The sequence below is a fragment of the Oncorhynchus clarkii genome, chromosome 31, assembly GCF_045791955.1.
Source record: "Oncorhynchus clarkii lewisi isolate Uvic-CL-2024 chromosome 31, UVic_Ocla_1.0, whole genome shotgun sequence".
Classification (NCBI taxonomy): Eukaryota; Metazoa; Chordata; class Actinopteri; order Salmoniformes; family Salmonidae; genus Oncorhynchus; species Oncorhynchus clarkii.
Window position 1 is genome coordinate 33,173,470 of NC_092177.1, and position 22,977 is coordinate 33,196,446.

Sequence of the window (22,977 nt, forward strand, 5' to 3'; positions counted from 1 at the left end):
CCTCCAGAAAGGTAAAACACTGGAAGGGCCTGTTCAGAAAGCTGCAACGTTACAGAATGTTCAGATAGAAATTAATTGTGTAGAACAGATATGACGGTCTGATATTTAAAAAAAAAAGGGAATCATGTCAACGCTTCTCATAGTATTTCTATCTGGAAAGTTCGGAGTGCTTCAATTACCTGAATACACATTACTGCTTCCTTAGTAACCTTAGAGTGTAACAATGATGAGTTACAATATTTGTTGCACTGTGCAAACAAGAATAATGTAACATTAAAACTTCAATTTTGTATGTATACTAGTTGGTTTTACCCAATGTTACCCAATGTTACGTTAATGTGTCTTGACTAGCTTGCTACACTTGATGTGCACAGTGGATTTGCTCAATCACTGAGAGGAAGTGGGTAAAAGTATTTCAGGAAAGCTAGGGGTCAGTGAATAGGGAAATCCCTAGTGCCTAACCAACCAGGGAGATGATAATTAATTAAGTTACTATGTAGCCAAGGGATGAGTGTGGTAAATATGAACCCCACACTGCAATTTATTTATGTCTGTTTTCACCTCATTGATTTACAGTAAACTATTGACTGTAGTATACTCAGGATTGGGGGGGGGGGGGGGTGTATATCGCCAACATACCACGGCTAAAGGCTGTTCTTATCTACAACACAACGCGGAGTGCAAGGACACAGCCATATACCGTGGGGCAAAAAAGTATTTAGTCAGACACCAATTGTGCAAGTTCTCCCATTTAAAAAGATGAGAGAGGCCTGTAATTTTCATCATAGGTACACTTCAACTATGACAGACAAAATGAGAGAAAAACAAATTCAGAAAATCACATTGTAGGATTTTTAATGAATTTATTTGCAAATTATGGTGGAAAATAAGTATTTGGTCAATAACAAAAGTTTCTCAATACTTTGTTATATACCCTTTGTTGGCAATGACAGAGGTCAAACGTTTTCTGTAAGTCTTCACAAGGTTTTCACACACTGTTGCTGGTATTTTGGCCCATTTCTCCATGCAGATCTTCTCTGGGCAACACGGACTTTCAACTCCCTCCAAAGATGTTCTATGGGGTTGAGATCTGGAGACTGGCTAGGCCACTCCAGGACCTTAATGCTTCTTACGAAGCCACTCCTTCATTGCCCGGGCGGTGTGTTTGGGATCATTGTCATGCTGAAAGACCCAGCCACGTTTCATCTTCAATGCCCTTGCTGATGGAAGGAGGTTTTCACTCAAAATCTCACGATACATGGCCCCATTCATTCTTTCCTTTACACAGATCAGTCGTCCTGGTCCCTTTGCAGAAAAACAGCCCCAAAGCATGATGTTTCCACCCCCATGCTTCACAGTAGGTATGTGGTTCTTTGGATGCAACTCAGCATTCTTTATCCTCCAAACACGACGAGTTGAGTTTTTACCAAAAAGTTATATTTTGGTTTCATCTGACCATATGACATTCTCCCAATCTTCTTCTGGATCATCCAAATACTCTCTAGCAAACTTCAGACGGGCCTGGACATGTACTGGCTTAAGCAGGGGGACACGTCTGGCACTGCAGGATTTGAGTCCCTGGCGGAGTAGTGTGTTACTGATGGTAGGATTTGTTACTTTGGTCCCTGCTCTCTGCAGGTCATTCACTAGGTCCCCCCGTGTGGTTCTGGGATTTTTGCTCACCGTTCTTGTGATCATTTTGACCCCACAGGGTGAGATCTTGCGTGGAGCCCCAGATCGAGGGAGATTATCAGTGGTCTTCCATTTCCTAATAATTGCTCCCACAGTTGATTTCTTCAAACCAAGCTGCTTACCTATTGCAGATTCAGTCTTCCCAGCCTGGTGCAGGTCTACAATTTAGTTTCTGGTGTCCTTTGACAGCTCTTTGGTCTTGGCCATAGTGGAGTTTGGAGTGTGACTGTTTGAGGTTGTGGACAGGTGGCTTTTATACTGATAACAAGTTCAAACAGGTGCCATTAATACAGGTAACGAGTGGAGGACAGAGGAGCCTCTTAAAGAAGAAGTTACAGGTCTGTGAGAGCTTGTTTGTAGGTGACCAAATACTTATTTTCCACCATAATTTGCAAATAAATTCATTAAAAATCCTACAATGTGATTTTCTGGATTTTTTTTCTTCTCATTTTGTCTGTCATCGTTGAAGTGTACCTATGATGAAAATTACAGGCCTCTTTCATCTTTTTAAGTGGGAGAACTTGCACAATTGGTGGCTGACTAAATACTTTTTTGCCCCACTGTACCACAAATCCCAGAGGTGCCTTATTGCTATTACAAACTGGTTACCAACGTAATTAGAGTGGTAAAAATACATGTTTTGTCATACCCATGGTATACGGACTGATATACCAGGGCTTTCAGCCAATCAGCATTCAGGGCTCGAGCCACCCAGTTTATAATGTCTTATATTGTAGTGCTTGGTTGCAATTTTGACTTCAATTCAACTAACTGTATTTATCCCCTCATTAACAGTTAAGAGGGTTTTTCTACCTCTGCAATCTGCTGTAAGACATTGTAGTCACACATTGTCATAGGGTGTGTTCTGCAGCAGTGTTTGGAATCTTGTAGCCTACATGGAGATTACATTTAAAATAGCATGTATCAAGAGGGAGCGGCATAACTTGTGACATAATTGTTTTTGTCAATATACTTGAATAAAAGTTCATTTGAGGTACAAGACAAAGTATTCATATTAAACGTTTTATTTACATATTTGTATTTATTTAACTAGGCAAGTCAGTTAAGAATAAATTCTTATTTACAATGATGGCCTACACATTGTGCGCCGCCCTACGGTACTCCCAATCCCGGCCGGTTGTGATACAGCCTGGAATCAAACCAGGGTCTGTAGTGACGCCTCTAGCACAGTTCTTTAGACCGCTGCGCCACTCAGGAGACCCAACTTTAGTATGACATCAACAACAAACAGAAAATGTTATCAGCTATCAAAGCAAAACTTGATCCAACTGGTTACAACATTTTCATAAATGAAACCAGTCATTGTTGATGGTACTGCAGTGGATAGCATCCATTTTACGGACTGCTGACCAATTCTGCTATTCTGTGTGTTTTTTTTACGCTGATCTTAATGCAAATAAAAATATCTTTAACTCTGCATTGTTGGTAAAGGACCCATATGTAAGCATTTCACTGTTAGTCCACACCTGTTGTTTCCGAAGCATGTGACAAATAAAATGTGTCAACTAAAAAAAAAAATCCCGCTGAGGAACAGATATTGAAACTATGCAAAGTATATTGTTCCTATTTTATAAGTGTGGCACTGATTACGTGTGTGATGGCTTTTACCGTTCAGTGCCATGCTGTGCCATTCTTGAACCATTCTCTTTCATCTTTTAGTGGTTCCCTAAATCATTAACCATGCATGGGACATGATGGCATTTGATTTGAACTGCTGGTATTCTTAGCCTGGTTGCCAGATCTGTTTCTACATGAACAACCTTCTCTGTCGTTCAATGTCAGGCCAAACATAATCTTGATCGGTGTCTGGGGCCACTTCATCCTACTCCCTGTCTTACTGTACCTGTGCAGGTGGTGGGTAGTTCCCCCTGTCCCTCTGGTCTCTTGTGGTCAGTGCAGTGGCTTGTGGATTCTCCTGTCAGCTGGTCTCGGTGCTGCCATCTCTTCAGCTGCAGCTGCTGTAGCCAGTACATCATGACCTCCTGGTTAGCTGCCTGAAACAGACAGAAGAGATATTGTTAGCCTACTGTACATACACGAGTGTGCCATGAGTCAGAATATCTGTAATGCATGACTTCTGAAATGTTTTGGAGTTCTTTTCAAATCAGAATGTATCTTTGTGGACCAAGATAAAGTATTCCAATGCCAATGTGTGAATATGAGTATATTTGTCTTCCTGTATATCAAAAATGGACACGATAAACAATAATACAACAGTTTCTTCTACTTTAAGGAGAAACAGAATAAGAGATGCCTCCATTTTGTATTAGTAAGCGTTCCCATTCAGCTCTCATGATTCAGCTCTTTGACAAAAAGGGATCTGTTGTTTTCTTATGGAGAGGAATACTGTAGATTGACACTACACAGCTGTGTGACCCAAAGAGCTGGGTTAACATGAGACAGGTATTCAAATACAAGAGCACCACTGTTTCACTGCCTCATTTTTTATAACCTCTTAGCGGTCTTCCCCATCCCTCCCCCAAAAACAATGACCTTTCAGAAATTTTGATGACACTCACATTCAGAACAACATCCTACATTTCAAACCCTGGTGATATAGTGAAAATCCGAGGTTCCCTAATGTGATTCCCCTCTAATCAGGGACTCTCTGGTCAACCAATGACATTATTCATTAATTAATGAACTATTCATTCAAGAAAACCAGCAGAACCGTCAACATCAAAGCTCAGATTTAAATACCCATTGAATTGAATATTCGATAAACCTTACCTTGAGGACAAAGGTGCGTTCGGGGGTCTGGATGTGAAAGGTGCCCTGCTCTCCTTGGAGGGGGTATCCGAGCGTGGCGCTGCACAGCTGGATTCTCCCCAGAGAGGTCACATCCAGCGCCGTCCTGTAGTAAAACAACTGTCTCTTCTTCACCTCGTACGTGAACCAGCGCGACTTCCATGTCTTCAGGGGACCTCCTTGTTTAAGGAGGTACCCACAGAGTTTACTGTTAGACAGGCTTTCCGTGGGTTGTTGCTGGGCTTGGTCGTCCGTGGTGGTGGCGGACTGAGTAAGGAATGCTTGGCTCTGGCTGTTGTCTGTGGTAGCGGTCTTAGCCGGGACCTCTTCAGTCTGGTGGTCTTGACTCGGCTGGCCCATGCTGTTTGTGTGTGTAGCGGTCTCTTCAGTGCTCCCAGTCCCCAGTGTTGAGATACAATCATCACCATCATCATCCGCTGGGCTTACCGCCTCTGCTTGCAGAGGAAGTGAGTGAGACGAGGCAGCGATGGGATTTCCTTCTGGGCCCTCTCCCTCCATCACGCTGAGAGAAGAAGAGGGAGAAGAAAAAGGAGAAGAAAAACAAAGCAAACAATGACTTGGTAGCCTACAATAGAGAGGTCAGGATGCTATATTTAAGCAATTGGACACTTGACATAGGAAGTGAGGGCTTCACGATGGGATCAGCATGAACACATGTTAAAGGTCCTATGCAACTGTTTTTATCTCAATAACCACTCATGTGTATTAAATTATTTAATAGGCCAATAAGAAAGAGTTCCAAACCTCTCTGCCAATAACAGCTAGTTTTTAGTTTCCCCCTGCCCACTCAGAAAACTCCCAGGCAGTCCTGGCAAAATTCTTGCTTGAGAAATGTCTATTTTTATTCATTTTTGACTATTTTAATTTATAACAATCACAGAAAGGAACTTAATTGTAACCCAGAAATGATTTGATATTGAGATAAAAACAGCTACATTGGACCTTCAAGCTTTTAACTGGGAATTTATTTAATACACACTTCAAAAGATTCACACACACATGCTCACGTACAGACACACACTTGATATGACCACATTTTACGCTCCATTGATGTTGTGTAGGGAACTTGTAAATACTGGTGCTCTCAAGACAACTGCTAACTCGGGAATAACCAAGGTCCAATCATGACCTTGGTGATCTTCTGGTCATTAAGTCAGAGCTCTTGACCGCACTGATGTCGGAAGTCAAAGATTTCAGAGTTCCCAATTGTTTCGAATGCGGCATACGACCTTCCTACAGGGAATAATGCATGTGAATGCCCCTCCACTCTTAATTATGCCTAGCGGCTCGATCACACTGACAGCGTCTTTGCACAAAATGGTAAGCAGCATCATCTGGATATGTGTGCAACAAAAGTTTAACATTCGCCTTCTGCTACCATTTCTGTCAAGCCATCTATGCATACAATTCGATGCATACGCTCAATCCAACGTATGCACCACACAGAACACACTGCAACTGCCTCTGCAATGAATGTACGTCAGGTGTAACAAAGCGCCAAAATGCTGTAGGTGTGATTGAAGCGTTATCCATTCTATTGACCAGATACTCTAGTGGCCACATGAACAATGAAAGTAAACATCTTGAAAAATGGAAGATAGTTGGGAGGAGGCAAGATCAGGTGGGACCAATCTAGCCAATGAGAGGGAAGATATGGGTGTGAACAACAGGCACAATGGTTTCCACTAGTTACAACAGCCAAGTCCAAATTGGCTATAGCACCAACATTTAAGTGGTCTTAATTTAAGGTTAGGCATAGAGCCCCACAGTGGGGGTGTCATAATAACTAGCAGTCAAACAGGGAAATTGTTTTTAGAAACACTTCAAATAATGGCTGTGTTTCGTGTAGGCTTACCCTGCGTGATGTTTTCATAACCATGTAAATCTTTCTCGAACAAGGAGACTTTTAGCAATATATTCAACTATTTGCTCTCTGATTCGAAAGTCCTAATCAGCGTCAACATAGACATCATGCAAAACTACAAATCCCTGCAAGCTCCTTGCACATCATCTCTAGCTGACACCTTTGCTGACAGGTAGTGTCAATTTAAAACTTGCACAAGATAGTTCACAGAAAAAAAAAGAGTTCACAGAATAGCCACATTAGCAGCTAATTATCGTTTCGTTTTTGGGGAGTAAAAACAGGCAAATATACTGACAAAAGTCACATGTTACTAGACAGATTTACACGGTTATCAAAACGTCACACCAGGACAAGCCTACAAATGGGAAAAATGAATGCTGTAAATTAAATTGGAACAATTTCCCAGTTTGACTGCTAGGTTTTCTCGGTATTATGACTCATACTGTGGTACTCTACTATAATTTTATCAGTGTAGTTAAGATTAGGTTTAAAATCTAATTTTAATAAGAAGATAAATTGTAGAAATAAGCGGGGTTTCTTTTCTCAAAGTTACCGGGATGTCACTTGTCCTACTTATCAGTACACTTGTAACAACCTAATCATTATGGAACTTAAATAGTGCAAGAGGCGTCACTGCAGTACCTGGTTCGAATCCAGGCTGCATCACATCCGGCCGTGATTGGGAGTCCCATAGAGCGGCACACAATTGGCCCTGCGTCGTCCAGGTTTGACCGGGGTAGGCCGCCATTGTAAATAAGAATTTGTTCTTAAACTGACTTGCCTAGTTAAATAAAGGTTAAATAAATAAATAAAATAAAATACAAAATTAAGCCATTACAATGTTGTTAAACAAATTCGTCACTCTCTCAATGAATTTCATACAAAAACTCCTCGCTTTGTAAGCGAAAAAAAGCCACTTGCTGGAAAAACAGATGTTGAACCCAGTTATCCGTCTCGAAGCCCCTTCCTCTGGAATAGCTGGCTTGGACCTAGTCCGTCGTCAAAGTCACGCAATTTTCCTCCGTACAGGAAGAGGGAGACATTGAAAGAGGGCTCTTCGTATTTCTGCATTTTACGTCAGGGTTGTAAAGTGAATAATTTGACAGCGCAGCAGCACGTGTGTTGTGTTGTTGATACAGCAACGTTAGCTCTTGCAAATGTTATTGGAGCTACGCAAAGGTAGGTTAGTTAGCTATGTGTCACATCATGTAACTTCTTTATTTGAACTTTAACACTGAATGCCATGGCTTGTCTCTGCACGCACAGCTAAGTTAGTTAGCTACCTTTCCATATTGGCTAGCTTGCTAGCAACAGATGCTAATCAACGCTCATTGCTCCAATCTGCGTATAGGTAAATAGGATTTGTGTGTGATGCGCAACTTGAGGTTGCTGAAGAGCCTTCGTTGCTTGAAGCTGCAAGGCCCGGGCACGCCGCAATGTTTCACTGTTCGGACGGACACAGGCACGGTGCTCATCGCTTCAGAATACTCCGTCACAGAGTTGGACACACGAGCTGGCCAGGTACTTTACGCATCGAAGTGTTCTCCAATCCTAGTCCTGGAGAGCCACAGGGTGCAGGTTTTTGTTCCAGCCCCTCACTAACACACTGTATTCAACTATTCCTATACCCATCATGTTCAGGTGGTGAATGAGGTGTCGTTGACAGTTGAGCGCTATCTTCCAGAGGATGGCGGTGGGACAGTTGTTGGTATCCAAGACTTACCAGACCAGGAGTCTGTGTGCGTGGCAACAGCCACTGGTGATGTCATTCTCTACAATCTCAACACTAACCAGGTATTAAGATTTGAAGTAGTAACCCTGTTTATTGAAATGACATAAGATTGCACTCATAACAGGTCTGTTTCTGCCTCTGTTTTCACATGTGTGTGGGTGTCCATTTCAGCTGGAGTGTGTGGGCAGTGTGGACAGTGGTCTGTCAGCCATGAGCTGGAGCCCGGACCAGGAGCTGGTCACTCTCACCACTGGTCAGTATACCAACCACCTCTAGATTATGGTAATTTATTGAATAGTCTATTGTTCATGTGGTCTATCATGAGCCATCGTAAGTCATGCTCTCGTTCTTGATACCTTTCAGGTCAGGACACCATTATCATGATGACCAAAAACTTTGAACCCATCACGGAGGTTGGGATCCATCAGGATGACTTTGGAGAGGGTAAGTGATCAAATTACATTAAGATGGGGCCACAATGTGAAATTTCTGTGTATGTACACGACGCATATGGTTGACTGACACACCTTTTTATGTGTTTTAGGGAAGTTTATCACAGTGGGCTGGGGGAAGAAAGAGACACAGTTCCATGGCTCAGAGGGCAAGCATGCTGCCCAGAAGAAGACTATAGTAAGGAGTATTATTCACCCTTCACCCTAAAAAGAGCAGTTGAACACTATTTGATGAAGGTCTCTGTCCCTCCTCGCTCTCTCTCTCTGTCTCTGTCTCTCTCTGTCTCTGTCTCTCTCTGTCTCTGTGACAGGACGTGCAGCCGGCCATGTCGTGGGACGACCGCAGGCCGAGGGTGACGTGGAGAGGAGACGGGCAGCTCTTCGCTGTGAGCTCAGTTTGCCCCCTGACTGGTGAGAATCAATGTTTTTCACAAACTCTAAGGAGTGAAGTGAAACAATTTCTGTAAAACGATAAATACTGTAGATTGTGTTGGTATCACATGCATTGCATACAGTGCCTTGCAAAAGTTTTCGGCCCCCTTGAACTTTGCGACCTTTTGCCACATTTCAGGCTTCAAACATAAAGATATAAAACTGTATTTTTTTGTGAAGAATCAACAACAAGTGGGACACAATCATGAAGTGGAACGACATTTATTGGATATTTCAAACTTTTTTAACAAATCAAAAACTGAAAAATTGGGCGTGCAAAATTATTCAGCCCCTTTACTTTCAGTGCAGCAAACTCTCTCCAGAAGTTCAGTGAGGATCTCTGAATGATCCAATGTTGACCTAAATGACTGATGATAAATACAATCCACCTGTGTGTAATCAAGTCTCCGTATAAATGCACCTGCACTGTGATAGTCTCAGAGGTCCGTTAAAAGCGCAGAGAGCATCATGAAGAACAAGGAACACACCAGGCAGGTCCGAGATACTGTTGTGAAGAAGTTTAAAGCCGGATTTGGATACAAAAAGATTTCCCAAGCTTTAAACATCCCAAGGAGCACTGTGCAAGCGATAATATTGAAATGGAAGGAGTATCAGACCACTGCAAATCTACCAAGACCTGGCCGTCCCTCTAAACTTTCAGCTCATACAAGGAGAAGACTGATCAGAGATGCAGCCAAGAGGCCTATGATCACTCTGGATGAACTGCAGAGATCTACAGCTGAGGTGGGAGACTCTGTCCATAGGACAACAATCAGTCGTATATTGCACAAATCTGGCCTTTATGGAAGAGTGGCAAGAAGAAAGCCATTTCTTAAAGATATCCATAAAAAGTGTTGTTTAAAGTTTGCCACAAGCCACCTGGGAGACACACCAAACATGTGGAAGAAGGTGCTCTGGTCAGATGAAACCAAAATTGAACTTTTTGGCAACAATGCAAAACGTTATGTTTGGCGTAAAAGCAACACAGCTGAACACACCATCCCCACTGTCAAACATGGTGGTGGCAGCATCATGGTTTGGGCCTGCTTTTCTTCAGCAGGGACAGGGAAGATGGTTAAAATTGATGGGAAGATGGATGGAGCCAAATACAGGACCATTCTGGAAGAAAACCTGATGGAGTCTGCAAAAGACCTGAGACTGGGACGGAGATTTGTCTTCCAACAAGACAATGATCCAAAACATAAAGCAAAATCTACAATGGAATGGTTCAAAAATAAACATATCCAGGTGTTAGAATGGCCAAGTCAAAGTCCAGACCTGAATCCAATCGAGAATCTGTGGAAAGAACTGAAAACTGCTGTTCACAAATGCTCTCCATCCAACCTCACTGAGCTCGAGCTGTTTTGCAAGGAGGAATGGGAAAAAATGGCAGTCTCTCGATGTGCAAAACTGATAGAGACATACCCCAAGCGACTTACAGCTGTAATCGCAGCAAAAGGTGGCGCTACAAAGTATTAACTTAAGGGGGCTGAATAATTTTGCACGCCCAATTTTTCAGTTTTTGATTTGTTAAAAAAGTTTGAAATATCCAATAAATGTCGTTCCACTTCATGATTGTGTCCCACTTGTTGTTGATTCTTCACAAAAAAATACAGTTTTATATCTTTATGTTTGAAGCCTGAAATGTGGCAAAAGGTCGCAAAGTTCAAGGGGGCCGAATACTTTCGCAAGGCACTGTATGTGTGGTGTTTCAGGTGCCAGGAAGGTCAGAGTGTGGAACAGAGAGTGTGTCTTACAGTCGACAAGTGAAACCGTCAACGGTCTGGAGCAGTCACTGTGTTGGAAGTAAGATTTCTGTGGAGAATCCTTCATCTTTGAGTACCTTGTTGTATTATAATTTAGGGATTGGGTAACTCAAATACAATGAATATCACAACATAGTTTGCGTGTGAGCTACATTGAAACCAATGCCTTGTTTCAGACCATCAGGTAGTTTGATAGCAGCCACACAGCGTCATCCTAACAAGCACAGTGTGGTGTTTATGGAGAAGAACGGCCTCCTACACGGCGACTTCACCCTGCCCTTTGGCAAAGAACAGGTCAAGGTAGGTGACGGTCACACAAATACTATACACACTGATCTAAGATCAGTTTAGCATTTTCTTAATGGTTAGGATTTGGGGAGGGCAACTGATCCTAGATCTGTGTGACTGTTGCAGGTGAAGGAGCTGCTATGGAACAGTGACTCGACTGTGTTGGCTGTGTGGCTGGAGGACATGACACCGGGAGAGGGGGGTCAAGTCAACACATATAGTAAGATACTCTACCCATTACTCCCAATATTATTTCTTACATTTATAACATTGGTTAATCAAATTGTCTTTCAGTCAATTTGTTGCCTTTTTACCAAGTAGATGTTCTAATGTGTTGAACTGATCCGGAGGGACGTTCAGCATACATTGTAGTATCAAGGATGAAGCCAACCGTGGCATAGCTTTTTTTGACCCCTGCCTCACTCCCTCACCCTCCCTCCTCCAGTTCAGCTGTGGACAGTAGGTAACTACCACTGGTACCTGAAGCAGAACCTGTACTTCGGCAGCGACCCCCAGAGGGCACCAGCCTACGTGAGCTGGGATCCTGAGATGCCCCTGCGGCTGCACCTTGTGACCCGAGGCTGGGTCAGCCTGAACTACGACTGGGGCTGGAGCACCGACCGCAGCCACGGGGAGGACGGGCATGACAACGCCAACGTGGCCGTGATTGACGGCGGTGAGTCAGTCAGACACGGACCTTGTTTGTAGTAATCTTTGACAGATCACTGATATATAAGTGAGTGGATAGATGAAGACATGGTTTCCAACCCCGTTGCTTTCGCAAACAGTACTGTGTCAGATCAGTGATTTCCTCAAGGACAGGAAGAAAGGAAATGTGCCTTTAAAAAAAAAATTATTCATAAAGGGCCAATGAATTAGAGCAGGGGAGATATGGAGCATCTAAAACGCATCGAGTTTGTCTGAATGCCTCTGTTTTGTAGACAAGCTCCTCGTGTCAACGTTTCGTCAGTGTGTGGTGCCCCCGCCCATGTGTGCCTACGACCTTCAGCTGCCCGCCCCCGTCAACCTGGTGACCTTCCAGCGCCAGAGGACCAATGAGCTGGCAGCGCTCACAGCCGACGGACACATCTCTGTCTACGGCCAAGGTGAGCCACCTGAAGTTTCCTCTTATTTCTCAGCCATTACTCTTCTCTCTCTCTTTGCCCCTTATTCTCTTGATACGTGTATCTCCATGGCTGCTTTTTCCTCTACATCCCTTTTCCCACTCACACTGCTTGCTATTAATTCATTAAGACAGGTACTGGGTACATAAAGTCTGGTTATGTGTTCAGGTACTGAGAAACTGAGTGAGCCTGCAGCCGGATTGGGAGGATTCCGATCTGTCACACACGCCCCTCAGCTAAAGACAACCTACAGGTACAATCAGGACAGTCATTCATCCAAAGCTTTTTCTATTATGACCCTCACACTAACGTTGTATTGCGCCCTAACATTGTGGCTGTGTTGCAGGGTTGCGGTGGATCAGGAGGAACCCCTGGCTTTGCGTCTGCTGCTGTGGCTGAGAGAGGATGTGTTCCTGGGGGTGGGGGCCTGTACAGACGGGCCGTCCCAGTCCAAGATGCTCATCCTGGGACCCTCAGAGGCCCAGGGCCCCCAGCCAACCCTGGAGATCAGGTAAGGAGGAATTGTAGTTGACGACAACAACACAACTTGCTTTGGTTATTACTGCATTGTCGGAACTAGAAGCACAAGCATTTCGCTACACTCGCATTAACATCTGCTAACCATGTGTATGTGACAAATACAATTTGATTTGATTTGAACATATGTTCTGTCAAATGTCCCCCTAACTGTTTCTATATCCCCAGGTCACATGTGGAGGTTGAAGGTCACGTGATCAGCATGTGTCACAGCTCCAAGACGGGCACGGTGGCGCTGCAGCTGGAGGATGGCCAGATCAGGAAGTTCCTCTGGGGTCAGTAATGACTACTTCCTGGGTTATGAGAATATTGCTTGTAGACTTACTTGCAGAGTTCGATCATGATGTCTTTTACGTCTCCAGCTTGAACAGCCCTGTATGTAAAAAAAATACATAAATAATTATAATAAAAAATATTAAAATTTGATCTGTGCATGGTGTCCCCAGACTCTTTGAAACCTAGTGTGGTGGAGTGGCAGGACTCAACAGGCTGCAGAATCAACTTCCCAGATCCCTGTGTGCAGACGGCCCTCTTTACCATAGAAGAGGTAAGGAAACAATCTAACTGAATACTGTTCTCACAGAAAATGGCAATATTGCTATAATTTGGTGATTTGATCATTTTGATTGTGCCAAAAGTACCTACCTCCTGGTCTCTAATCAAGGTGACGTTTTTTTTTCTTCTTTTTGGTAATGTCAACAGGAGCATCTGTTAGGGCTTACGGACCGATCTCACCTGTTTGTTGGTGAGACAGAGGTATGTCTATTGTTTTGCCTTGGTGATTCAGCACAAAGGCAGAGTTATCATTGTGATGGATGGAAACACCTCTTACTTGAATGAATGAGCTGCAGTGAGTGTGGCACTCAATGTCATATTCATTAAAAACATTTAACTTTATTAACCAACCTGATGGTGCCATTGCCTCCCTCTGTTCATCATCCACAGGTGGCCTCCAACGTTTCCTCCTTTGTGGTCTACGACGACTTCCTGCTGCTCACCACACACTCGCACACTTGCCGCTGCTTCCGACTCACCACGCTCACTGTCAAAGGGCTGCAGGTGGCCTTGGCTGCCGACGGAGGTCAGAATCAGAATGACCAGAATGACGAGACTCTCCGCAGGGTAGAGAGGGGCTCCAGAATCGTCACTGTGGTCCCCCAGGACACCAGGCTCATCCTACAGGTCTGAACTGTTCCGTCTGTCATAAAACAAATTAAAAACCCAGGTTACATCATCGCTATTACCCATATTGCTTAGCTCTACGTCTCTGGTCGTGTTGATTTTTGAGCACGTTGGATGTGTGTCTGCAGATGCCTCGCGGTAACCTGGAGACCATCCGCCATCGAGCACTGGTGTTGGCTCAGCTCCGAAAGTGGCTGGACAGTCAGAGGTTCCGAGAGGCCTTTGAGTGCATGAGGAAGCTGCGGATCAACCTCAACCTGATCTACGACCACAACCCCAAGGTGGGTGAACGCACAACCAGGTCGCTTCTTCTTTTTCAATTAACCTCTCTGTGACCTTATGGTGTAGAATGGCACATGCAACAAGACTGTGTATGCTTTCGGGCAGGTGTTTTTAGAGAGCGTGGAGACTTTCCTGAGACAGCTGGACTCTATCAATCACATCAACCTGTTCCTAACAGAGCTCAAGTAAGAACGTTCAGCCTTTTTGTTTTTTCTACAACAATGACAAAACGATGCCCATTTGTAATGTATTTTAGGAAATTGTCATTTGTTTCAGTATGTACTTATTTTGTCCTTTTTCAGGGAGGAAGATACCACTACAACAATGTACCCTTGTCCAGTGAACACTACAGGACAGTCAGCCCCTGCAGCTTGTGGGAAAAAGGTGGATATTGTCTGTGATGCGTTACGCTGCACCATGGAATCTATGGACCAGCATAAGTGAGTGTGCTCTTGATACGGGTTATCTTTATCCTTTTTGTCATTGAAAACAAATAACATTTGTTTTGTATTGCACTATTTACAGAGCATTTGAACTAAACTCAGCAAAAAAAGAAACGTCCCTTTTTCAGGACCCTGTCTTTCAAAGATAATTTGTAAAAATCCAAATAACTTCACAGATCTTCATTGTAAAGGGTTTAAACACTGTTTCCCATGCTTGTTCAATGAACCATAAACAATTAATGAACATGCACCTGTGGAACGGTTGTTAAGACACTAACAGCTTACAGACGGTAGGCCATTAAGGTCACAGTTATGAAAACTTAGGACACTAAAGAGGCCTTTCTACTGACTCTGAAAAACACCAAAAGAAAGATGCTCAGGGTCCCTGCTCATCTGCATGAATATGCCTTAGGCATGCATGAGGACTGCAGATGTGGCCAGGGTAATAAAATGCAATGTCCGTACTGTGAGACGCCTAAGACAGCGCTACAGGGAGACAGGACGGACAGCTGATCGTCCTCGCAGTGGCAGAACACTTGTAACAACACCTGCACAGGATCGGTACATCCGAACTAGTTACTGCCTGAGTTACACCAGGAACGCACAATCCCTCCATCAGTCCCTCCATCAGTGCTCAGACTGTCCACAATAGGCTGAGAGAGGCTGGACTGAGGGCTTGTATATCTGTTGTAAGGCAGGTCCTCACCAGACATCACTGGCAACAACATCGCCTATAGGCACAAACCCACCGTTGCTGGACCAGACAGGACTGGCAATAACTGCTCTTCACTGACGAGTCACTGGGGCGGGATCGATTTGGAGGTAGAGGGTCCGTCATGGTGGGGCGGCAGGGTAGCCTAGTGGTTAGAGTGTTGGACTAGTAACCGGAAGGTTGCAAGTTCAAACCCCCGAGCTGACAAGGTACAAATCTGTCGTTCTGCCCCTGAACAGGCAGTTAACCCACTGTTCCTAGGCCGTCATTGAAAATAAGAATTTGTTCTTAACTGACTTGCCTAGTTAAATAAAGATAAAAAATAAAAAAATGGTCTGGGGCGGTGTGTCACAGCATCATCGGACTGAGCTTGTTGTCATTGTTGTCATTGCAGCCAATCTCAACGCTGTGCATTACAGGGAAGACATCCTCCTCCCTCATGTGGTACCCTTCCTGCAGGCTCATCCTGTTATGACCCTCCAGCATTGCCACCAGCCATACTGCTAGTTCTGTGTGTGATTTTCTGCAAGACAGGAATGTCAGTGTTCTGCCAGCGAAGAGCCCGGATCTCAATCCCATTGAGTACATCTGGGACCTGTTGGATCAGAGGGTGAGGGCTAAGGCCACCCCCCCCCCCCCCCCCCCCCCCCCCAGAAATGTCCGGGAACTTGCAGGTGCCTTGGTGGAAGAGTTGGGTAACATCTCACAGCAAACTGGCAAATCTGGTACAGTCCATGAGGAGGAGATGCACTGCAGTACTTAATGCAGCTGGTGGCCACCAGATACTGACTGTTACTTTTGATTTTGACCTCCCCTTTGTTCAGGGACACATGTATGTGGAACTTGTTCAGTGTATGTCTCAGTTGTTGAATCCTGTTATGTTCATACAAATATTTACACATGTTAAGTTTGCTGAAAATAAACGCAGTTGACCGTGAGAGGACGTTTCTTTTTTTTGCCGAGTTTAGTATTGCACTTGAATCATGTTTCTTTTACAAGATTCTTGATTGAGAGAATAATATTGTCATTATCATCCTCAGGTACTGTCTGTCTATTTTGACGTCACACGTGAAGAAGACTGTTCCTGAGCTGGAGGTTGCCCTGCAGAAAGTCCACGAGCTTCGAGGTAAAACGGACGCGAGCAGATCAGCCAGACGAACAAGGAATTGTTATCAAGATATCTGAAATCTGTGTTTGTAACGTGTGTATTTGTAGTGAACCCACCCAGTGCTGCCAACGCAGTGAGTGCGGAGGAGGCTCTGAAGTACCTCTTGTTCTTGGTCAATGTCAACGAGCTGTATGAACACTCTCTGGGCACCTACGACTTTGACTTGGTCCTCATGGTGGCCGAGAAGTCCCAAAAGGTGAGTGACAGTCGAATAGTACTTCACTGTACAGAACAGTACCTAATATAGTTACCGTGACGACGCCATTGCTGCAGAAACTTTGGTGGACGACTGGGCGTTCACTGCAAATAGAGAAACAACTGTGCTACTTCCATCCATTTTTATGGGTATTAAAGCGATTTGATTCAAATCAAATGTATTTATATAGCCCTTACATCAGCTGATATCTCAAAGTGCTGTACAGAAACCCAGCCTAAAACCCCAAACAGCAATGCAGGTGTAGAAGCACGGTGGCTAGGAAAAACTCCCTAGAAAGGCCAAAACCTAGGAAGAAACCTAGAGAGGAACCTGTCTATGAGAGGTGGCCAGTCCTCTTCTGGCTGTGCCGGGTGGAGATTATAACAGAACATGGCCAAGATGTTAAAATGTTCATAAATGACCAGCATGGTCAAATAATAATAATCACAGTAGTTGTCGAGGGTGCAGCAAGTCAGCACCTCAGGAGTAAATGTCAGTTGGCTTTTCATAGCCGATCATTCAGAGTATCTCTACCGCTCCTGCTGTCTCTAGAGAGTTGAAAACAGCACGTCCGGTGAACAGGTCAGGGTTCCATAGCCGCAGGCAGAACAGTTGAAACTGGAGCAGCAGCACGGCCAGGTGGACTGGGGACAGCAAGGAGTTATCATGCCAGGTAGTCCTGAGGCATGGTCCTAGGTCTGACGTCTCTGATTCTCCTTTGCCTTCCCAAACATTCAAGGACCCCAAAGAGTACCTTCCCTTCCTGAACATGCTGAAGACTCTAGAGCCCAACTACCAGCGCTACTCCATTGACAAACACCTCAAGAGATACAGGAAGGCCTTGCATCACCTCAGCAAGTGTGGTGAGTGTGTCCTGCCATGGTCATCTCAGCATGTTATCAAGAGGACAATTCATCATTTGAAATGAATGACCTAAACTGGGTGTTGTGTTTTGTGCCAGGTGAGAAGCACTTCACCGAGGCCCTGAATCTGGTGAAGGACCAGAGGCTGTATAGTGAAGCCCTGGGGCTCTACCCAACAGACAGCCCTCAGTACAAGGTAATGCACATTTTAATAAATAAGTAGCCTCACGATGTGCTACTGTTATGTCTCTGACCTCTAACCTCTGTCCAGGCGCTGAGCTGTGCCTACGCCGAGTACCTGATGGAGCAGCAGCAGGCGGAGCAGGCAGGGTTGTTGCTGTGGCGCTGCGGCGAGGCGACCCGCGCCCTCCAGGCCTTTGTGGGCAGTGCCAGCTGGAGGAACGCCCTCTGTGTGGCAGAGCAGATCCCCCTGCCATCCGACCAGCTGGCATTGCTGGCCAGGGACCTGGCAGGTACAGTGGCTACTCTGCGCCACACAGCTCCACCATCAAGTCTTTAAAGTTGCTGTGATATTCAATATGTGCTGCTCATTTGGTTTCATATTTCCCCCTTATCATTTCAGAGAAACTGATAGAGCTCAGAAGATATACGGAGGCGGCCATATTGTTGGAGCGGTATGCCAAGGACTGTGAGGAGGCCATCTCAGCTCTGATCACAGGTGCAGTCTGGGAAGAAGCACTTCGATTGGTGAGTTAACAAGATGGCCTCCATCGTTCAACACGCTCTTCAAACATTTCCCAAACCAAGACAAAATGACATTCTCTTTTGTCTGTTCTAGGTGTATTTGTACAACAGACAAGACATAATTGAAACAAACTTCAAACCAGCTCTCTTGGAAGGTAAACTCCCATTTTGCATGACAAAGTGCTAATGATATTTCAATGTTCAATATTTTTGTTATATAGGTCCTCTTTATGGTACCAAATGTATATGCATTGTTTTTATCAACACTGTCTTTAGCATGTAGTTCTCAGGCCTCTTACCTGGAAGCTCAGAAGGCGACGTTCACTCGTCACAAAACCCGTCTGTCCGTGGTACGGGAGCTTAAGGAAAAAGCCAGGCTGGAGTTACTGGGTAAACCATTAATTGTTGCGTTACTTACGGAAGTATACAGTTTATAATAGTTTTAAGGCTCTGACAATTTGGCTTTTCCATGTTACATTGGCCTGCCTCCCTCGCTTTGTTTCTCCCTTTCTCTTGTTCTGTCTCTCCATCTCTCCTTCTAGATGAGGATGTCCCAGACTGTCCGGAGGCAGAGCTCTACTCAGAGGCCAGTAGTGTGATGACAGGCAGTCATGCTGGCTCCAAGTACTCGCATAGTAACTCCCGCATCTCCTCGTGAGTCAGCATTTTACACATTTGTATAAATGACATTAAATACCTAGTGGGGTTAGATGTGGGTTTAGGAGTAAGGTGTCAGCACTATGAGATAGGAACTGACCTCTGTCTCTCAGGAGGTCGTCTAAGAATCGCCGGAAGGCAGAGCGCAAGAAGCTGAGTCTGAAGGAAGGGACCCCCCTAGAGGACATGGCCCTGCTGCATGCCCTGGCAGAGATCATCCACTCTGTGGACAAGATGAGAGGTGGGAGATGCACATCCTTAACCCTTCCCCCTTTATTTCTCTCTCTTTCATCCCTTTGACCTACTCTCACACAATGATTTTCTCTGAAGTCCTCAATGGAATTACAGTTACCTGGTTGGAGTAGTTTTTAATCGTCTCATTCATGTTTGTTTTAGTGCTACTTAAACGGTAGAGTGGTGTGGGCAGCTCCTGTGTGATTTACATTGTTTTGTTCCACCCCTGCAGAAGAGGTGCACAGCCTGCTGAAGGCCCTGGTGCTGTTCCAGTTTGACGGACAGGCCGGGAGGTTGCAACATGCCTATGGGGAGGCTCTCCAGATGATAGAGGTGGCCCTTCCCGAGGTGTGGCAGGAGGGTCTTCAGCAGACCCAGGCACCGGTGAGACACACACACACACACACACACACAAGGACTTGTTCTTAAGAGTTAATTTAACCTGTTTCCATTTTGTTCTTCAGATCACAGGTCCTAACTCCACAGCCAACAGCATCATGGCTTCATTTCAACAGCCAAGACCCTCAGCAACCCAAGGTCAGTTTTAGTAGTATTCCTATTGAAAATATAGTATTTACTTATTTGTTTAGCAATACTAGGTGCTAAAATGTTCTAATTCCCTTTTTAGTTTTATTAATAAAATATGCTCTTCCTTTTTGCAGATTCAGAGACTCCACCACCCCCAAAAATGAGAAATGGTGTCAAGTGGAAGCTGAGTATTCTGAAATAGCTTTTTGTCATCACTGTTTTCTATATTTGAACTGTAAAGCAATAATCATCTTATCATAAACGTATCCTATTAATAAAGATGTATACTGGATCTCTTGTCATTCTTGTATGACTAACATGCTGACCAGACCGGACACGTCGCGTGTGTCCCAAAACTAAATGTAAAAATCAAATCAAATCAAATCAAATTTTATTTGTCACATACACATGGTTAGCAGATGTTAATGCGAGTGTAGCGAAATGCTTGTGCTTCTAGTTCCGACAATGCAGTAATAACAAGTAATCTAACTAACAATTCCAAAACTACTGTCTTGTACACAGTGTAAGGGGATAAAGAATATGTACATAAGGATATATGAATGAGTGATGGTACAGAGCAGCATAGGCAAGATACAGTAGATGGTATCGGGTACAGTATGTACAAATGAGATGAGTATGTAAACAAAGTGGCATAGTATAGTATAAAGTGGCTAGTGATACATGTATTACATAAGGATACCGTCGATGATATAGAGTACAGTATATACGTATGCATATGAGATGAATAATGTAGGGTAAGTAACATTATATAAGGTAGCATTGTTTAAAGTGGCTAGTGATATATTTACATCATTTCCCATCAATTCCCACTATTAAAGTGGCTGGAGTTGAGTCAGTGTCAGTGTGTTGGCAGCAGCCACTCAGTGTTAGTGGTGGCTGTTTAACAGTCTGATGGCCTTGAGATAGAAGCTGTTTTTCAGTCTCTCGGTCCCAGCTTTGATGCACCTGTACTGACCTCGCCTTCTGGATGATAGCGGGGTGAACAGGCAGTGGCTCGGGTGGTTGATGTCCTTGATGATCTTTATGGCCTTCCTGTGACATCGGGTGGTGTAGGTGTCCTGGAGGGCAGGTAGTTTGCCCCCGGTGATGCGTTGTGCAGACCTCACTACCCTCTGGAGAGCCTTACGGTTGAGGGCGGTGCAGTTGCCATACCAGGCGGTGATACAGCCCGCCAGGATGCTCTCGATTGTGCATCTGTAGAAGTTTGTGAGTGCTTTTGGTGACAAGCCGAATTTCTTCAGCCTCCTGAGGTTGAAGAGGCGCTGCTGCGCCTTCTTCACGATGCTGTCTGTGTGAGTGGACCAATTCAGTTTGTCTGTGATGTGTATGCCGAGGAACTTAAAACTTGCTACCCTCTCCACTACTGTTCCATCGATGTGGATAGGGGGGTGTTCCCTCTGCTGTTTCCTGAAGTCCACAATCATCTCCTTAGTTTTGTTGACGTTGAGTGTGAGGTTGTTTTCCTGACACCACACTCCGAGGGCCCTCACCTCCTCCCTGTAGGCCGTCTCATCGTTGTTGGTAATCAAGCCTACCACTGTTGTGTCGTCCGCAAACTTGATGATTGAGTTGGAGGCGTGCGTGGCCACGCAGTCGTGGGTGAACAGGGAGTACAGGAGAGGGCTCAGAACGCAACCTTGTGGGGCCCCAGTGTTGAGGATCAGCGGGGAGGAGATGTTGTTGCCTACCCTCACCACCTGGGGGCGGCCCGTCAGGAAGTCCAGTACCCAGTTGCACAGGGCGGGGTCGAGACCCAGGGTCTCGAGCTTGATGACGAGCTTGGAGGGTACTATGGTGTTGAATGCCGAGCTGTAGTCGATGAACAGCATTCTCACATAGGTATTCCTCTTGTCCAGATGGGTTAGGGCAGTGTGCAGTGTGGTTGAGATTGCATCGTCTGTGGACCTATTTGGGCGGTAAGCAAATTGGAGTGGGTCTAGGGTGTCAGGTAGGGTGGAGGTGATATGGTCCTTGACTAGTCTCTCAAAGCACTTCATGATGACGGATGTGAGTGCTACGGGGCGGTAGTCATTTAGCTCAGTTACCTTAGCTTTCTTGGGAACAGGAACAATGGTGGCCCTCTTGAAGCATGTGGGAACAGCAGACTGGTATAGGGATTGATTGAATATGTCCGTAAACACACCGGCCAGCTGGTCTGCGCATGCTCTGAGTGCGCGGCTGGGGATGCCATCTGGGCCTGCAGCCTTGCGAGGGTTAACACGTTTAAATGTCTTACTCACCTCGGCTGCAGTGAAGGAGAGACCGCATGTTTTCGTTGCAGGCCGTGTCAGTGGCACTGTATTGTCCTCAAAGCGGGCAAAAAAGTTATTTAGTCTGCCTGGGAGCAAGACATCCTGGTCCGTGACTGGGCTGGGTTTCTTCCTGTAGTCCGTGATTGACTGTAGACCCTGCCACATGCCTCTTGTGTCTGAGCCGTTGAATTGAGATTCTACTTTGTCTCTGTACTGGCGCTTAGCTTGTTTGATAGCCTTGCGGAGGGAATAGCTGCACTGTTTGTATTCGGTCATGTTACCAGACACCTTGCCCTGATTAAAAGCAGTGGTTCGCGCTTTCAGTTTCACACGAATGCTGCCATCAATCCACGGTTTCTGGTTAGGGAATGTTTTAATCGTTGCTATGGGAACGACATCTTCAACGCACGTTCTAATGAACTCGCACACCGAATCAGCGTATTCGTCAATGTTGTTATCTGACGCAATACGAAACATCTCCCAGTCCACGTGATGGAAGCAGTCTTGGAGTGTGGAGTCAGCTTGGTCGGACCAGCGTTGGACAGACCTCAGCGTGGGAGCCTCTTGTTTTAGTTTCTGTCTGTAGGCAGGGATCAACAAAATGGAGTCGTGGTCAGCTTTTCCGAAAGGGGGGCGGAAATCCATGTTATTCAATTACTGCAATGCCAAGGGCTAAAATAGAAGTCCTTTCTATATCTGACGCAGATCGTGCTGCAAGTCCTGCCTCTGCCATCTCCTCATTGGTTTATAGAAGCAGGTACCCTGGTTATACCCACGTGATTGAAAGACTAACTGTTTTGCAGGTTGTTGTGGTAAGAGTGTAGATGCCAATCACCATATAAGTTCAAAGATGAAAAAGCCTGGAAATAGGAGAGATGACTAGAAACGATTCTGTTGGCTGTTTTATGTGTGGATTAATTGTCGGAGTAGGGGACCTTGTGCATTTCAGGTAAAATAACAAATATTTATATCCCAGGACAAATTCGCTAGCTAAGTAGGACAAATTAGCTAGCCAGTGCAAGCTAACTAGCTAAATTGCCATACATGTTCAATGCTT

The 22,977-nt window shown here is 44.9% G+C and overlaps 2 protein-coding genes across 4 annotated transcripts in view; one reads left to right on the forward strand and one right to left on the reverse strand.

Annotated features, from left to right (window-relative positions):
* Window positions 1–7,252, reverse strand: part of LOC139391164 (TBC1 domain family member 2A-like) — a 25,422-nt gene extending 18,170 nt beyond the window's left edge. Inside the window, exons 1-3 of the mRNA XM_071138729.1 lie at window positions 6,989–7,252; window positions 4,444–4,984; window positions 3,557–3,707 (exon numbers count right to left, since the gene is read on the reverse strand). Coding sequence (XP_070994830.1) covers window positions 3,557–3,707; window positions 4,444–4,984; window positions 6,989–7,038 — 742 coding nt within the window. The 5' untranslated portion in view covers window positions 7,039–7,252. The remainder of the gene's footprint in view (window positions 1–3,556; window positions 3,708–4,443; window positions 4,985–6,988) is intronic.
* On the forward strand, window positions 6,708–19,939 carry LOC139391163 (elongator complex protein 1-like). 3 transcript variants are annotated; one of them, XM_071138725.1, is made up of 34 exons: window positions 6,708–7,525; window positions 7,698–7,867; window positions 7,988–8,140; window positions 8,250–8,331; window positions 8,442–8,522; window positions 8,623–8,708; window positions 8,842–8,941; window positions 10,678–10,768; window positions 10,905–11,028; window positions 11,143–11,236; window positions 11,462–11,692; window positions 11,958–12,122; window positions 12,309–12,393; window positions 12,487–12,651; window positions 12,846–12,952; window positions 13,124–13,224; window positions 13,380–13,433; window positions 13,623–13,859; window positions 13,988–14,140; window positions 14,247–14,326; window positions 14,444–14,581; window positions 16,337–16,422; window positions 16,512–16,660; window positions 17,400–17,523; window positions 17,622–17,719; window positions 17,795–17,996; window positions 18,107–18,231; window positions 18,323–18,383; window positions 18,505–18,618; window positions 18,771–18,882; window positions 18,999–19,126; window positions 19,352–19,503; window positions 19,584–19,656; window positions 19,782–19,939. In XM_071138725.1, the coding sequence occupies exons 2-34, from the start codon at window positions 7,718–7,720 to the stop codon at window positions 19,847–19,849; spliced, it is 3,969 nt and encodes a 1,322-aa protein (XP_070994826.1). In that variant the 5' UTR covers window positions 6,708–7,525; window positions 7,698–7,717; the 3' UTR covers window positions 19,850–19,939. The 3 variants fall into 3 exon arrangements, with proteins under 3 accessions (XP_070994826.1, XP_070994828.1, XP_070994829.1); XM_071138727.1 differs by having other exon boundaries at window positions 7,443–7,525; window positions 8,851–8,941; XM_071138728.1 differs by having other exon boundaries at window positions 7,493–7,525; window positions 7,732–7,867.
* Window positions 19,940–22,977: the final 3,038 nt, after the last annotated feature.